General features: G+C 40.3%; 2 protein-coding genes across 4 annotated transcripts in view; one reads left to right on the top strand and one right to left on the bottom strand.

Moving 5' to 3' along the window:
• Positions 1-17,156, bottom strand: part of SSTR3 (somatostatin receptor 3) — a 368,714-nt gene that overhangs the window by 215,131 nt on the left and 136,427 nt on the right. The window lies entirely within an intron of this gene.
• Positions 1-17,156, top strand: part of KCTD17 (potassium channel tetramerization domain containing 17) — a 40,972-nt gene that overhangs the window by 268 nt on the left and 23,548 nt on the right. For all 3 annotated transcript variants that reach the window (XM_081330904.1, XM_081330903.1, XM_081330902.1), the window contains exons 2-3: positions 2,968-3,076; positions 16,911-17,002. In XM_081330904.1, coding sequence (XP_081187030.1) covers positions 2,968-3,076; positions 16,911-17,002 — 201 coding nt within the window. The remainder of the gene's footprint in view (positions 1-2,967; positions 3,077-16,910; positions 17,003-17,156) is intronic.

Here is a 17,156-nt window from a genome sequence, read left to right as displayed (position 1 = left end):
TGTTCTTTTGCGAACACGCGAGCCTTTTTCACTTCGCTTCAGTCGCAGGGCGTGGAGAGCGCCAGCAACGAGGGGGGTTCCCTTTGTTTCGAAAGACCGGAGCCCACTTAGAAATAATCTTGCTAAGGGGTCGAGCTTTCCCCCCCCCCTCTCGATTCACGCACTTTTGGGGGTCTTGCCCATCAGCAGGAGTCTGGTTTTTTTTTGTGTTTTTTTTTTTGCAAAGTCACATTCACACGTTTACTTCTTGAACGCAAAGTTGGTCAGGAAGCTCGATTCTCTTTCTCTCCCTTCTCGCTCCCCCCCCCCGCCCTTTCCTCTAGGGCAGGGGTCGGCAACCTCGGCTCTTTTATGACTCGTGGACTTCAACTCCCAGAATTCCTGAGCCAGCATAGCTGGCTCAGGAATTCTGGGAGTTGAAGTCCACGAGTCATAAAAGAGCCGAGGTTGCCGACCCCTGCTCTAGGGTGTTTGGAGCTTTATATAGGAACGAAAGTTTCCCCGGCTACGCTTCAACTGCAGTGTTTAAAAAGGCAAGTCCTACAAAAGCATCTGTTTTCTGGAGGGGCGTCTGCCTGAGCAGCGAAAACTGTCAAGCAATGAAACGGTTTTTTAAATGCCTACAGGCCAACCGTTCTGCTTTGTTGAAAAACGCGGAGAAACTCCAGCTTCTGCTTTGCACGCGAGTGAGCTGATTGCTTGACGGAGATAATGTTGTTTATTGCCTCTTTTATCTCAGAAGCGCGCCGATTCGGGCTAAAAGCGTCGACAAAGACTCACGAAAACTCCACTTGTCCACCCAAGGGGCTGGTTCGGCTCGAAGAAATCTTGCCTAGAACTCAAAATAATAACAAATTTAGGGTCATTTCTTCCGCTTTCCTCACCGTAACACCCCTTGTATCAATGTGGGGTCCTTTGTCAGTGATTCCAAGACTTTTATATCTTTGACGCTCGATGCAGCTTTTCTAAGGCTAATGTAGTCGTGGGCAGCCGTTCAAAAACTTCATCCGCAGGATGTTTTTGGTTTTTTTTGTTTGTTTTTGTTTTAAGTGGAGTAAAGCGTACAGCTTAGTCAGAGCAAGGGCGGTTGACTTCAGTATAATTCTCCAAGGATATCCATAAAGAATACAGCCTTGAACTAAACGTTGTGATAGGATCAAAAAGTTGCTGACTTTGGACAACATGTTAGGTTCAAAAGTGTTTTGTAGTTGGATGGCTGGATTTACACACAACTAGGTTAGGCTAAGATGTGCTTTAGCATATTGAAGGAATCCAGCCATTGTGATATCTTGTGAACCAGATTATCAACTAAAGCCATAATAAGGATAGTTCATATAGATGCAGCATGTTATGAGAACTCAACAGATACCTTTTATTTACCCTGATTTACACTTCCAACTCATTGAGTGAATCAAGTAGTACTATAACTGAACAGAATTTATAGGTAAAATTTAGTTTGTTGGGTGAACTCAGCCAATTTTATTAATTCAGTTCACATTTTAATCTGTTTTGGGAATATTGTATAGTCTTCCTGATGGCAGTGTTTCAAATTGGCCAATATTATTTGGAGGAAGTACACAGTTGTGCCTGCGCACGCACACACAAACACCCTTGCCAAATCCCTTTCTTCCTATTTTTCTTGGCAGTTTTGCTTTTCTTCCCTCTGATCCTGCAGATACATGCAATTGATTCTGACTTTGTTTTGCAAACTTAGCCATTGTGTTATGTAAGTAATAGTTATGGCATAACACAATGAATTATATTGCTATAATGCATTCATCATTTAACTAAGAAATATTTAAACATGTCACAGTTTAAATATATTTATTAACTGTTTGCCCTGAATCTCCTGCTATTCAACTACAGTTAATGACTTGGGGTTCCCATAAATATGACAGAGACAAAAACCTCTTTTGCTGAGTGTGCATAGTTTTATACAGACTTCCTTTTTTGTCCATTATTCCCATCCACAAAAAAAAACCACCCCCCCACCACCACCTCCGAAAGATGATTTCTCTTTGGAGAGTTGAACCAGATTAATTTTTTTAAAAGCAGTTTTCATACACAACAAATTTTGAGACATACTGTGTGTATCTGTGTAACACATTTAACATTGGCATTACAATTTGTTTTATTTTTTTTCTTGATAAATACTATGCTGGGATGTGTCTCTTGTGGGTTAAGGCACCAGGCTAGAAATCAGGAGACATCAGGAGAAATCAGCCTTAGGCATGAAAACTGACTGGGAATTTTCTGGCCAGAAAGCTGGCTGGGTGACCTTGGGCCAGTCACTCTCTCTCAGCCCAACTAACCTCACCAGGTGGTGGTTGTGGAGAAAATAGGAGCAGGAAGGAGAATTGTAGGTGTTCTTCACCTTGATTTATTTATGAAAAAATGATAAAGGCAAGATATAAATAATAAATACCTTCACATGTTGTAGTGTTATCAAGGTCTGTTTCTGATCAGTCATTGACTGATGGTATGTATGAATCTATTTCTCTCTGTCTCTGTCTCTGTCTCTCTCTCTCTCTCTCTCTGTGTGTGTGTGTGTGTATAAAATGTTTCAAAAAGTTTTGCCCTATTTTGAATCATTTTATATATAAACTTGTTAACTCCCTTCAACCTTTTCTGGAAGAATCCTTGAACTTGTTTTCTCCTCTTAGTAATGAAGGGTCAGCAAAACTGGTTACCGTATTGCTGATTTCAAAGTTTACATAAGAAGCATATGTCCCAACTGGTATTTATAACCTTTTATTGTGAAAGCTAGCCGTTAATTCTTTCTGTCTACTCTGTTTTTAAGCAGTTAGTGATCCATAATAAAGTTTAATTTGTTATCCCTGAAAACTAAATTTATTCAGAGGTTTGGGTGAGGAATTGTATTCAAAAATCTTTTGAAAATCCAAGTAAACAAAGAACTCAGAAAAGTTAGTAAAACATGGTTTGTTTTGTTCTTTGCTTTTGGTTTAGGACGAGACAGGCGCATATCTCATAGATCGAGACCCAACTTATTTTGGACCTATTCTTAACTTTCTCCGGCATGGGAAACTGGTACTGGATAAAGATATGGCTGAGGAAGGTAAGTCTATAGATCTTATGTTCCAGAACCCAGCTATATAAATGCTAGTGCAGGTAATCCTTGATTTAGAAGCATCCATTTGCTGACCGTTAAAAGTTACAACAGCAGCAAAAAATGTGAATTATGACTGTTTCCACCTGTACGACCACTGCAGCATCCCCAAGGGTACGTGATCAAAATTTGGGTACTTGGCAACTGGCATGTCCTTATGATTATTGCCTTACCTTAGGGTCATTTGATCATCATTGGTAATCTTCCCAGCTGGCTTCTGACAAGCAAAGTCAAATGCGAGAAGCCAGATTCACTTAACAACCACATGATCCACTTAACAGCTGCAGTGATTCACTTAATTATGGCAAAAAGTCATAAGGTGGGGCAAAGCTCAACAACTGTCTCACTTAGCAATTAAATTTTGGGCTCAGTTAGGGTGGTAAGTTGAGGACTAGCTGAATTGTTTATGGTGGGCAATGAACATAATTGATTGCTAAGGGCTATTTATTAAAGTGCCTCTGCAATACACTTAAGAATACTCTTGTCTCTGTTGTCTAAAATCATATTTCATGACAGTAATGTAGTAGGATCTTAAGAACATGTTAAATGTTTTCTGGCAATATGATCTTTTTCATGAGATTGAACACTTCACATATTTTCTCAGGGAAATGATCCCTGTGTTCTATAACAAGAACATGGAATGATGCCTTATACCAAATTAGACTCTTCATCTGATATGTATAAATGTTTATACAGTAATACCAGCTTCTTTTTTTCACCAAGGGCCCATTCTTTCCACTATTGTTTCTCTTCTTAAAAATGGGTAAAATGGTTTTCTAAATTATTGAACATGAAAAACACAAACTGTAACATAAATCTTAAAGGTAGATTTAGCATAGTTAAAAGACAAACATCCCCTAAACCAGAGGTCCCCATGCGTGAGTGGCTCCACTCGTGCAAATGGCAGGTACTTGTGCTTGTGCGTGAAGCTCCATTTGCACAAGTGGAGATGTGCATCCTCATGCATACATACCTGCCACTCACACAGAACCATCCCCTTTCCCCCCATGCTCGTCAAGCCGGAAGGGTTGGGGACCACTGCCCTAAACCGTCCCTAATTTACATGAAAAATTTCCAGTATTTGTTTTGCTCACATCTGAGATACAGTGGTAGGATTCAGGTGGTTCGCACCACTTCGGCAGAACCGGTAGCTAATTTTTTGTTCCCCAGGCCCAGAATGGACTTCCGGAAGCGGCATCCACACACAGAACCAGTTGTTCACATATTTGAATCCCACCACTGGATACAGCCCTATATACTTTTAACTAGCTTTGCCTTTATGGGCCATAGCCACCCTGCATAAAATAGGGTCTAGCTCCATTTGCTAAGAATTTCTTAACTCTGGTTTATGATGACTGACAGCAAAGAGTCTCTGGGGTTCAGAATAGAGTCTGTCTTAGCCTTGATGGAGAGGCCAGATGTTAACCCAGGACTTCTGTATGAAAAACAAAGATTTTACTACTGAGTAAATTTCTCCTTTATTTCTTAATCTGTTTTTTCTCTTGCCCTTCTTCTCTTGCCCTATATAGAGATTTGCTTATTCAAATTAGCATTTATATTGGTTTTGCAGCTTTAATTGATTATGTACCTTTTTCTTCCTACACAGTAGGTGCTTTTGTTTGATTTATGCATAATTGTTGTTTTATCTTTATTTTTATAATATAAGTAAGGCCATTTTGGTGAAGAAATATGGATAAGAAAAATTAAAAAAAATAGGTACTGCTTAGTTATTTTACCTATCTAATGACTTATAACTTAGTATCTCTTTTCTGGGCTGTACTTTCCAAATAGCTGTGCTAAGATATAGATATCTGCAGAACATCTTCTCCAGAGAAAACTTTAATTTCTGGCATGCTGCTTGAACTAGCAAACTGCCTTAGTTTAGCACTAATACCTGCACTAGTGCAGAAGGCTTAGCTTATGTTCAAGAGGAAAAAAAATGGCAGATTTATTGAATGAATCCTATAGACACAAACCTGTCCCAACGTAATAATTAGCAATCTCTACAATCAATTTCAACAACTGAGCCCAAAATTTCTGTTGCTAAGTAATGCTAAGTTGCCCCATTTTTCAACCTTATTGCAGTGATTCACTGCAGTTGTTAAGTTAGTAACATGGTTGTTAAGTGAGTCTGGCTTCCCCATTAGGTTTGCTTGTCAAAAAGTCACAAAAGTTGATCACATGACCCCAAGACACTGCAACTGTCACAAACACATGCCAGTTGCCAAGCATTTGAATTTTGATCACAGGACCATGTGGATGCTGCAATAGTCATAAGGGTGAAAAACTCTCATAAACCGTCATAAGTCACTTTTTCAGTGCTGCTGTAATTTCAAACAATCACTAAATGAATGGTTGTAAATTGAGGACCACTTGTACTACATTTTCCTTCAAAAAGTTAAATCAGTAGAACATACTCAAATGTATAGCTATCATCTGGGTTTGACACTCTTTTGCTGCTAAGATCCAGTTTGGTGTAGGGATTAAGGCACCAGGCTAGAAATCAGGAGACTGTGAGTTTAGGCATGAAGCAAGTTGACTGACCTTGGCTAGCTGTTTACTTTCAGACTGAGGAAGAGGGAACTAGCATGTCACTTCTGAAAAATGCTGCAGGGGATAAATGCTGCTAGTACACAATACTGACTAAGGCACATTTTTGCCTCCCATCACTGCTGTGCCATGCCAGACAGCTGACTAGCTGCCTTCTTATCTTCAGCCTCACCTCCTTGTTGCTTGCACCCAAGGTTGATGCCCTTCCCTCGCCCCCCCCTCCTCCTTTGCTACACTACTGGACATTAAGCTAGCAGCTGAACTGGGGAGAGGAAAGGAGAGGCAGGCCAGGCTAGTTTCTTACAAAATAAATGGGTGGGATAATAGTTGCGTACTTTCTCTTAATCTGGGCCAGAGATTAACGTCTTTTTGTAACGAAAGTTGGCAATTGCTACTACCCCACTTGGGGATGCCCACATAGATATTGTCCTCACCCACCACAACCATGCTGAGTGGGGTTGAGACTCTAAACTTGAAAATAATATTAAAGAGCAATTGTATTTATTTACTACTATACTGTGGTCCTTGCTTTGCTTTGGCTCTACTGTATTTTTAATTGCCTGCATTCCCTTAGTGCACTTCTGCGTTGGAAAAATACGAAACGGGCCAAATAGTGCATCACAAGGGTGATGGTTTGTACCCTTGTAAATACACTGATTTGGTATTCTAAATATTTAGTTTTCAACTTCGTAAGAAGCAGTATTTTTCCTTCAAAAAAGTTACCATTCTTTGAATGCTGTTTATTACTCTATATATTCAGAAATCCTAACAATTAGCTGCCAATGACATATTTTGGTGGCATTCTTGCTTTTGATAACAATCAGCTAAATAAAAACTAGAACAAACCATCCAAATAAGATACAAGCTATAATTTCCAGGGGTCAAGGAAGAATATAAATGCCTAAGTAGCAGTAAGAGAGAAGACAGTGGAAATAAAATACTGTAGGAAGTCTGCTGTTGAAAGCTCTGTCTTATGTTGTTTTTATGTTTTTATTTTTTTACTTTGGTGTTAGTATTCTTGTGTCATGTCTAATTTTTAGCATCAGCTTGAAGAATGTAAAATGATTGTATGCTTATAATGTTTTTTTCCAATTTAAAAAGAAAAAAGCGGATGAACTAATTCATAGCATTATATCGTTTCATTTTCTCTGTTCTGACACTTTCCTTTCCTTGTGGGAGTAGTTGTCAGTGGTGAGAGCGCTTGTCTGAATTATTCAAAGCACAATTTTCTTACAGCACAAAAAAAGATTAAGAATAGGGAGAAGAACTTACTGAGTTCAGATAACAATACATGAGATTAAAGATGCAGCGTGTATTATAAGAATTCACTTACATGTTATGGGAACTCATGTCTGGTTTATTTTGGTACATGTTATGTGCAAACAAAAATCATGTCTTAGTAATCTAAGTTTAGAATTTAGCATGTTACAAGAAGCCAACTGATCAATCCTGAATAGTCTGAAATTACAATATTTTATTCTGGTTCTATTCTGGTTCTGGTTTTGGATACTACTCTAGTTTACATGGGAGGGGAAGGAAAAGAAAGGAACAACAACATCATTGTAATGATGATGACAGTAACTCTCTGTGGTGATTGAAAAAGAAGCTGCTTCCTCATTTCTCTCCCAACAACTTTCAGACTCAGAGTGGCTGTATTTTTTGCTTTGTTTATTAATATTTTCACCTAGTTTGCTGAGGAAAGAAAATGACATATTGTGAGGACCCGGTATGAGGTTCAAATAGATTACTCTGGTGAATAAGAAAATTCTAGTTCCTAAATGTAACTGTGGTTCCTCAGTGGGTTCATTAAGTGCCTAGATTCCCCCATGCCTGCTGCTGAAATGCATTACGTGTGTCCCTCTAGGGAAAGAGACACGGGGATGCAAATGATGACAGATAAACAAAATGGAAGACAACATTTTATTTGCTTATGTAGCAGCAATTTCATGCCAGTTTCCTTTAGGCTAGTATTTCTCAACCTCAGAAACTTTAAAATATACTTCCAGAATTCTCTAGCCATCAGTTGCAACCTCATCTCTGATATTTTGGGCTAGAAATCCCTAATTCCTTAATATTGCTCCTCTGTCTGGCTGATAAATCTGGTTAGTGGATATTGATATCCATTGTGATAAAAATAACGAGCAAAATAGATCCAATAAGTCTTAAATTGGCCATCATTGGATTAGAGCTAGATAGTGGATATGTCTGAAGATTAAATTTTAAATATTTCTTCATGAATCAAATAACTGTATGCTTGGTGATATAATCTGGCTAGTTAGTTAAGGCTCACTAGAGCATGTGGGTTGAATCCGAGCAGTGATTCATCCTTGAAAGAGGGGGTGGTCCAACCCATGCTTAAGATATCCCCCCCTCTCCTGCCCTCGTCATGCTGGATCTGACTTTGTTGAGTAATTTCTGGACTGCTTCCTTTTTAGGGAAAGTTTCTGAGAAAGTAGTCAGGTTGCAGTTTCTAGGTGGATCTCTGGATCTCTCCCAGTAAGGTTCCAAACCTAGATACAGTGTAGAGATGGTATCGATTTCATTTTTTGATGTGTGCCAGGACTAGTACAGAGTTGGTATTCTACTGGTTGCCTTGACAGTATTGATAGCATTGATTATTATATCCTTTTGGACGGACTTTAAGTGTTGGAAGTTCTGGAGTTGTAGTCATTCTCTTTCCTCTTGGGCCAGTTCAAATTGGTGTTCTGGAGATGAGAGGAGAGATCTAACTCAAGGCTCTTGCTTTGTAGGATAGCTCGAGGCTTGATGCTTTTCTGACTCCTGTTTATATGAGATTGCTGGATGGGGTCATCCATAGGCATTGAGTTGGATGTACCTCTCCACACTGGGCCTTCCAAATGATACAATCAAAATTCAGTTTTGATGTCTAGCGGCTATAAGGATCTGGTTGAGGGAGAACAGGCTCAGACTTCATCCTTGTAATAAAAGTAGCTGTTGATTTTGGGACCATCTGATCTAGAGACTTTCCATCTTTTTTCTGGATAGAGTAGCACCGCTCCAAATCTACCCAGTGTGCAGTTTGGGAGTCCTACTAGACATATAGCTCTTGTTCTAAGAGGAATAACACCAGTTGTGCCTATGCCTGAATGAGGAGGCTCTCCTCATAGTCATTCATGCCTTAGTCACCTCACAGTTGGATTACTGCAATGATTCCAGGTCCTCAGTGACCTCTCAGAAGCTGCTGCTGGCAGGGATGTGAATAGGGTATCTCTCTACTTTACGAGCTACACTGATTGCCAGTGAGCTTCTGAGTGTATTTCAAGATCATGGTTCTCACTATGAAGTTTTTCATGACGCAGGGCTGGGTTATTTGCAGGACTAGAAAATAATTTTGATTATTTCTGCTCTTCTGGTTAGATCTGGCAGGGCCCAGTTTGATCGGACATAGTTGACAGTGTTATGTCACTTATGACAGTCAGTGTCACCAAGCAAGACACAGGAGTTGTGCCTCCTCTGTTACTTTCCTGTCCTTTGGGACCAACCAAATCTCAAGGAGTAACACAATTCCTCCTTGAGATTTGGTTGGCACCATCTTTTCCTGCTTTTGGAGGGCATAAAAATCTAAATCTTTTCCCAAGCAGTGGAGACATTAAGCCAACAGAATAATCTGTTGGTTTAATTTTTTCCAGCACTGAATGTTCTTATGTTTTGAATTTTGTTTTTCTTTTAAGTCATTTTATATGGACTTAATTGTTGTTTACTAATGATGTACACTGCCCCGAGTTATGTGCTGAGTGGCAGACTTTATAAAGCAAACTAACTAAATAGATGGAAATTTATTCTTAAACCATCTGTCAAGTTTGTTAAGTTATTTTTCTGATAGGCAAGATTTTGTCACATTTCCATAAGGGAAATCAGTTGAATGGATTTATGCATCAAATTAAGTCAGGATTTTTTTTTTAAAAAATGTATTGAATAAGCCAGAGTAGTTTAGTTAACATATAATACTTGGGTCTAAACAAGCCATAATGTTCTATTATGGATGACTTAATGACCAACTAGCATTTACTATATTTACCACAAAATAATCTAGCTTTCTTCTCAAAGAATTACTTATGGGTGTAGTACATTTTCTTGAGAGAGTTAGAAAGCAACTAACACTGTTTCTGTATAACTGCTGAACATGAGCAAATGAGTGGGGGTGCTAATCAAGGTTAGTTTTGGTCACCTTTATCCATTTGCTTATTTAGTTTGTTCATTTATTAATTTCCCACCTTTCTATTAGGAGGTCAAGGTGAAATACATACCACTTTGACCTCCCATTTTCCTCCAAACCGACTAGTCTGTGAAATTCTTTAAAGTAAGAGACACGAATACACATATGTGAGAGTCTTACATGCATACATTTGTTGAGGGAAAAATACACTTCAGGATTGGTTTGAACAAGACTTGGACATGAAAAGGCTGGAATGTTCCAGAATACATTGGAACAATTTATTGTTTTCTAGGTTACATTAATCCACGGGATAATTTAGCAGTTTTCAGAAAGTTGATCTTCTGAAACAGAATATGTTTGTGATACACCTGGCCATCTTAAATTCAGGTTCATTTTTCTTTTATGTAAATATGGAGTTTTCTTTTGTGCTAGAAAAATCAGCTAAATAAGAGAGTGAAGCCTCTTGAGGTGCCCAAAATTTGCTATGAATAAGTAAGAAGGAGCATGCTCAGTTCTATTTACTCAGAAGTTCAGCTCATCATGAAGAGATTATTATATTATATTTATGTTATATTTATTAAATTTTTATACCGCCCTTCTTCCGAAGGACTCAGGGCGGTGTACAGGGCAATAAATTACAAAATACAAAAGTTAAAAAAGATTAAATAATTATGCCAGATATAATACAGTAATTAAAAGCTATGTTAAAACCCAAACCCTGAACCCACAGAGAACGCCCTCCCCCTGGGGGCCACCAATCGACATTCTCTGATCGGAGGCACCCTGAGGAGGCCCTCTCTGTGGGAGCGCACTGAACGGGGGGAGGTTGACGCCGGCAGCAGGTGCTGCGGTAGGTAATCCGGACCCATGCCATGTAGGGCTTTATAGGTCATTACCAGCACCTTGAATCTCACCCGGAGGGCAACTGGAAGCCAATACAGCTCGCGGAGCAGAGGTGTAACATAGGATTATCGGGAGACCCCCAACACAACTCGCGCAGCTGCATTCTGCACCAGTTGAAGCCTCCGAGTGGTCCTCAAGGGCAGCCCCATGTAGAGAGCATTGCAGTAGTCCAAACGAGAGGTCACGAGCGCATGAGTGACTGTACGCAAGGCATCCCGGTCCAGATAGGGCCGCAACTGGCGCACCAGGCGAACCTGGGTGAAGGCCCCCCTAGTCACAGCTCCTATATGATCTTCTAAGGAGAGCTGTGAATCTAGGAGGACCCCCAAGTTGCGAGCCCTATCTACGGGGGGTAATAACTCACCCCCATAGTAAGAGATGGAATAATCTGAATTTCCCCGAGATGCCGGCACTTACAGCCACTCAGTCTTGTCAGGGTTGAGCTGAAGCCTGTTCCTCCCCATCCAGACCCGGACCGCCTCCAGGCAACGGGACATCACGTCGAGGGCATCACGGGTGGTTTGGGGTTGAAATGAAAAGCTGGGTATCATCAGCATACTGATGATACCCAACTCCAAAACCACGAATGATCTCACCCAGAGGCTTCATATAGATGTTGGAGGGGCGAGAGGACCGATCCCTGGGGAACTCCACAAACGAGAGGCCTCAAGGTCGACCTCTGCCCCCCTGCCAACACCGACTGCGAACGTCCCAGGAGATAGGAGGAGAACCACTGAAAAACTGTGCCTCCCACTCCCAACCCCCTGAGACGCCGCAGCAAGATACCATGGTCGATGGTATCAAAAGCCGCTGAGAGGTCTAACAGGACTAGGACAGAGGAACAACCCCTGTCCCGAGCCTGCCAGAGATCATTCACCAGCGCGACCAATGCCGTCTCCGTGCTATACCCGGGCCTGAAACCCGATTGGTACGGGTCCAGATAATCAGCTTCCTCCAAGAACAAAGGGAGCTGATGCGCCACCACGCTCTCAACAACCTTTGCAAGAAAGCGAAGGTTGGAGACCGGACGAAAGTTATTTAATACAGCTGGGTCCAGGGCAGGCTTCTTGAGGAGGGGTCTCACCACCGCCTCCTTCAAGGCGGCGGGAAAGCTACCCTCACTCAAGGAAGCAGTTATCACTGCCTGGAGCCAGCCTTGTGTCCCATCCCGGGCTGCATAAACCAGCCAGGAGGGGCACGGGTCCAATAAACACGTGGTGGAGCTCAGCTTCCCCATGATCCTGTCCACGTCTTCAGGAGTCACAAGATTGAAGTCCTCCTAGATAACATCGACAAGACTGCCCATGTCCTCGTCGTCAGACTCTGCCCAGTCGGAGTCCAAACCGGTCCGAATCCGAGCGATTTTGTTCGACAGATGTTGACTAAACTCCTCGGCACGACCCTGCAAGGGCTCCTCCCTCACCTCCTGATTAAGGAGGGAGTGGGTCACCCTAAACAGGGCGGCCGGGCGATTATCTGCGGACGCGATAAGGATAGCAAAGTGGTTAGACCTTGCCGTCCTCATCGCCGCGAGATAAGATCTCGTAAACGACCTTAGTCACAACCGGTCGGATTCAGATCGGCTGGATCTCCAACAGCTCTCTAGGCCTTCATCTCCTGGAGCTCCATAGAAAACCATGGAGCCCATTGGGATCTGCACCGGGTCAAGGGCCGCATGGGTACAACTCGGTCGAGTGCCTCCGTGGCTGCCTTTTCCCAGGCTTCCACTAGGGCATCGGCCGAGCTGTGAGCAAAGGAGGCAGGTGGGGACCCAAGTGCCGCCTGGAACCGCTCAGGGTCCATTAAGCACCTAGGGCAGAGCCATCTCGTTGGTTTAACAACCCCACGAGGGGTGGCAAAACAGAAGACCAACCGCAGGAGATGTTGATCGGTCCATGACAGGGGCGTAACAATTGGAGAACCCCCACCCAGATCATCTAACCACCGTCCAGATAGAAAAACCAAATCAAGCGTGTGACCCCCCCCCCATGAAGTGGACCCTGAATAACTTGCATCAGGTCCATGGCCGTCATGGAAGCCATGAACTCCCGAGCTAACTCAGATGATCCCCCCAGGGATGGTAGATTGAAGTCACCCAAAACCATAAGTTTGGGGAACTCAATCACCAACCCTGAGAGGATGTCGAGAAGCTCAGGCAGGGCTGCTGCTGCGCGACTAGGCGAAAAGTACACCAGCAGCAAGCCCAACTGAGCTCTAGGGCCACATCTCAGGAGGAGGGACTCACACCCGACTATTTGGACAACGGTGGCCTCCCGCGGACATAAGGTCTCCCTCACGACTACCGCCACTCCTCCGCCCCTACCCTGAGCCCGAGGCTGGTGCAGCACCCGGAAACCCGATGGACAAAGATCAACCAGAGGGACACCACCCTCTGGGCCCAACCAGGTCTCCGTAATGCAAGCCAGGTCCGCATGCTCCTCCTCGACCAAATCACGTATAAGAGGAGCCTTATTAACTACGGACCTGGCATTGAAATACACGAGCCTGAGCTCAGGTGGCTGCTCATCCTCGCTCCTGGAACCACAGGCCGAAACCAGAGGGTCGGAGCGCATCACCGCTTGGAAACAGCGGGGACGCACTCCCAGATATTGATGCGGCCCTCTGTTCGCACGCCTGCTGCCATTCCCTACCGCCGTGGGAATTACCAATGAAATGGGTACCTAAGGATATGTCTAGAACTATTATATTTTGCTGACTTTCTTAATGATTTGCTGGAAGCGTGTTTTAAAGCTAATGAAGATATCTGGAATTGTTTAATGCTGTTACAGTTTTGTGTTGGAGAACTAGGAGTGTGCATTTTTAACTTCTTACTGTGTAAGAATGTTATGAGTAAGCAGCCAACTATCTTCTTTTGTTCCTCTTTTTATTTTTGTTTTCTCTTTCCCAGTTGGAGGAAATTGGGAAGAACAAAGCACTTCCCTTCCCTTCCCTACGTCCTCCCCAATCTCCATGGAAGTAGAAAACTCAGAGAAGCATACTTTTTATTTAAGCATGCTATTTCTGTAATATAAATGTCCTTTTGAATCTGAAGCATCTCTTTCTGGATTGTTTTAACAGGCTTGGTTCTATTCACATGCACATATTCTACTAAATATAGACTCACTGAGCTGGGGAAATTCAAGAATTTCTCCTACACTTTGTTGCATAACAGTTATCATTTATACACTATTAAGTGCCCTGCTACTGAGAATGGTTCTGAAAAGACCATTCCAGCATTCTGCTCATATCCTTAGAAATACTTTTACCCCATGTTTTCTCTAATTTCATGCCAAGCCAGTAAGAAGTTATTGAGATAATTGATCTACTTTAAAATTAAGTAGAATAGGAATCATATAGAAATGGTGGTTAGTTTATTTTCTCTTTGCAAAATTCATTCTAGCTTCTTTGTAGAAGAAGATAATATTTATATTTATCCTACTTTGAAATGATGAATTTCAATACAAGTATTTTTGCTTGTTTGCTTGCTTTCATTATGATTCAGTGTGATCTATAGTGATTTCATAAAGACTCTTTGTTTTTTGCATTTGTATGACAATTCTGTTATCCAGGCTGGTATACTAAAGTAAAAGAAAGTTGTGAGGTTTAATGCCACCTTTTCTGATATGTATCTATTTAGGATGGTCACTTCCAATTTGAGTACCATTTGGGCATGCAGTGGGGAACTTAGTTGAGCTCTGGACACAGTGCTTCTATTTTATCCTTCTGAAATATGTACTCCTGTCTTTCCATTTCTTTCCCCTTTTGAGGTGGATTTTGGTGGGGTTTTTTTTTAGGGGGGGCTCCATATTTTTTTTCTGATCACCTTAAACTTCCTTGTCAATTTCCATGACCTAGTAGGGTGGGAAAAAGAGACTCATGTTATTTGAATGAAAAGGAAAAGCATATTAATTACAAGCTGTTTAATATTTGTCAGATCATTCCTTTCTTACTCTGTCTTTTCAGAGTCTTTTTGTCTTCAGCTTTCTTCCTTTGACCCGCACTTGGATTTGATATTCTCCTAAAATATCACTTGGTTTAATTCAGTCCTAGCTTTGTTTCAATCAAAAATTAGCATATGGTAACTCTGCATATGCAAAACATAGCATATGCAAAACATAGCATATGCAACTTTGTAGGCAAATATAAGAATTAAGATATAAATGAGCTGTCAAGCTATGTTCCTAAAATATAGAATTTGTCATTTTATGGAGATCTTGGTTTCATCAAGCCTGAGGCTGGGCAAGGAGGATAATCTTATGCAAATGGAAAGAAATATATTTTCCTGATGAATTCAGATATGAGCCTTATCTATTTTTGAAAAGATCTCCATATGATCCAGACTGAATAATAAGCTTGAGGATTGGATTTATTCTATATTGATACTAAATGAAAATTATATCAATATTTCTTCTTGTTTTCTGCTACTAGTTCTCCCACATTTCCTTTTTATTGTACTTAATCATCTCCATGTACATATTTTTTTTCATTACAAACCACAACATTTTTCTTGGCATTGTAATTGCTTGTATTCTACTGTTAATAATAATTTAATAATTAAAATAAATAAAAGAAAAATAGATAACTTATGTAAAATTATAAGAAAGAATGTAATAGATTTGATTGAAGGTGGATTAATTTTGTTGAGTCGAATGTGGAAAAGTGAAACTAAGTTTAATTATTAATGAAAGGATTATGGTGCATGTCAGAAAGAATGAATTGGCATCATTAGGTAGTTGTGAATGCTCATGAAAGTAGGTACCTGGAGTAATCTTGAACTGAGTGATGTAATTTGATTTGGTGAATGTTATATTCATTTCACAATTTAAGCTTGAATTTGCCAAATATGCAAAATTCTATTGAATGTGATTCTGGAGAAAAATGACTTGGTTAGATGACTTGAATGAATGGAGGTAATGAGATGAACATTGGGACTGTTCAGAGTTGCAAAATTGAATGAGAAAATGATGATTGTTTACCACATAGTTGCTTAGAAATATGTGTTTGTTTTGAATTTAGGGTTTATGTTTTAATCTATTCACATGTACACATGGAAAAGGAAGGAATATAAATCAAAAAGCTTTACTGATTTGTTTATGATGAGTGATTGAAAGAGTTAGTGAACAATATCACAATGATGAGAGATCCTGAATGTGACACGGAACATTCTTGATAGTTTCTGATTGCTGTTTGGAAAAAAAAAATAGAGGCACGGAAAGAAGGGAAAACATGAAGGAAATCAGAATAGAAATAGAGGAAGTGGAAGAAGAATCATAGTAGAGCTGGAAGGAGCATAAGGATCAAATATGATGATTCTGTATGAAAAGTATTGGAAAATAGATTTATGTTGTAACAGAAAGAATGAGAAGTGTACATAAAGAAGTTTGATGCAGAAGCTGCTTGGAATGGAATAGAAAGAGATATTAACAAATTTACAGATGGATGTGGAAGAATTAAAATGGGAAGTATGAATAAAGCTGTTCATTCCTCATATTACATTACTAATTTGTATTAATAGATTTGGGTGATCCGTTGAGATCTATTTCAGTTGCACGTTTCTATGATCTGATTCTCTTAAATCAAAATTGCCTCCTCATTTTGCAGCAGGCAAGATTGTGAAAAAGAGATGCATGTTTACTATATAATGTTGGTGGATAAAGTTCTGTTTCTGATGTCATATAGTTTCTTCCTTAAAAAATCTGGATTTTGTTTGTTTGAACATATTTATTTATTTATTTGTATTCCACCTTTATTATTTTTACAAATAACTCAAGGTGGTGAACATATCCAACACTTTCTTCGTCCTATTTTCCTCACAACAACAACACTGTGAAGTGAGTTGGACTGACATAACCATTGAACTATAACATGCTTTATTACATACAATACATACATACAATATTACATGTGTCACAGTATGCTAAATTAGAAGTATTCCCCTACGTGATTTTTCACTGTAGCCTTGCCTTCTCCTCATAGATTTTGATTGCCTTTCCAAATTTGATCTCTATAAAAGATATCACACACTTGCAGCGTATAATTCTGATACAAAATCTTTTCGGTGTAATAACAAAATGTTTATATTTTTAATTAATATTAGTTGTTAGTGAGATTGTTCAGTGTTTTATTTTTAATGCTCTCTGCTATTATTATTAGGAGTTCTGGAAGAAGCAGAATTCTACAACATTGGGTCTCTAATCAGACTAATAAAAGACAGACTGGAGGAAAAGGATTACACTGTAACCCAGGTGTGTTGGGAAATGTCAGAATTATATTTAAGAGAAATTGAAAACAAAAGTGCCCAGAATATTAAATTTCATTTTTCAAAAAAATTGAACAAGGATAAATGTTACAAGACTGGGAATAAACAAGCCAGTATTTCATTGTTAAAGCAGGGACTGT

The sequence above is a fragment of the Vipera berus genome (genome assembly GCF_964194415.1).
Source record: "Vipera berus genome assembly, chromosome: 6".
Lineage (NCBI taxonomy): Eukaryota > Metazoa > Chordata > Lepidosauria > Squamata > Viperidae > Vipera > Vipera berus.
This window is presented reverse-complemented; position numbering and strand designations above follow the sequence as displayed.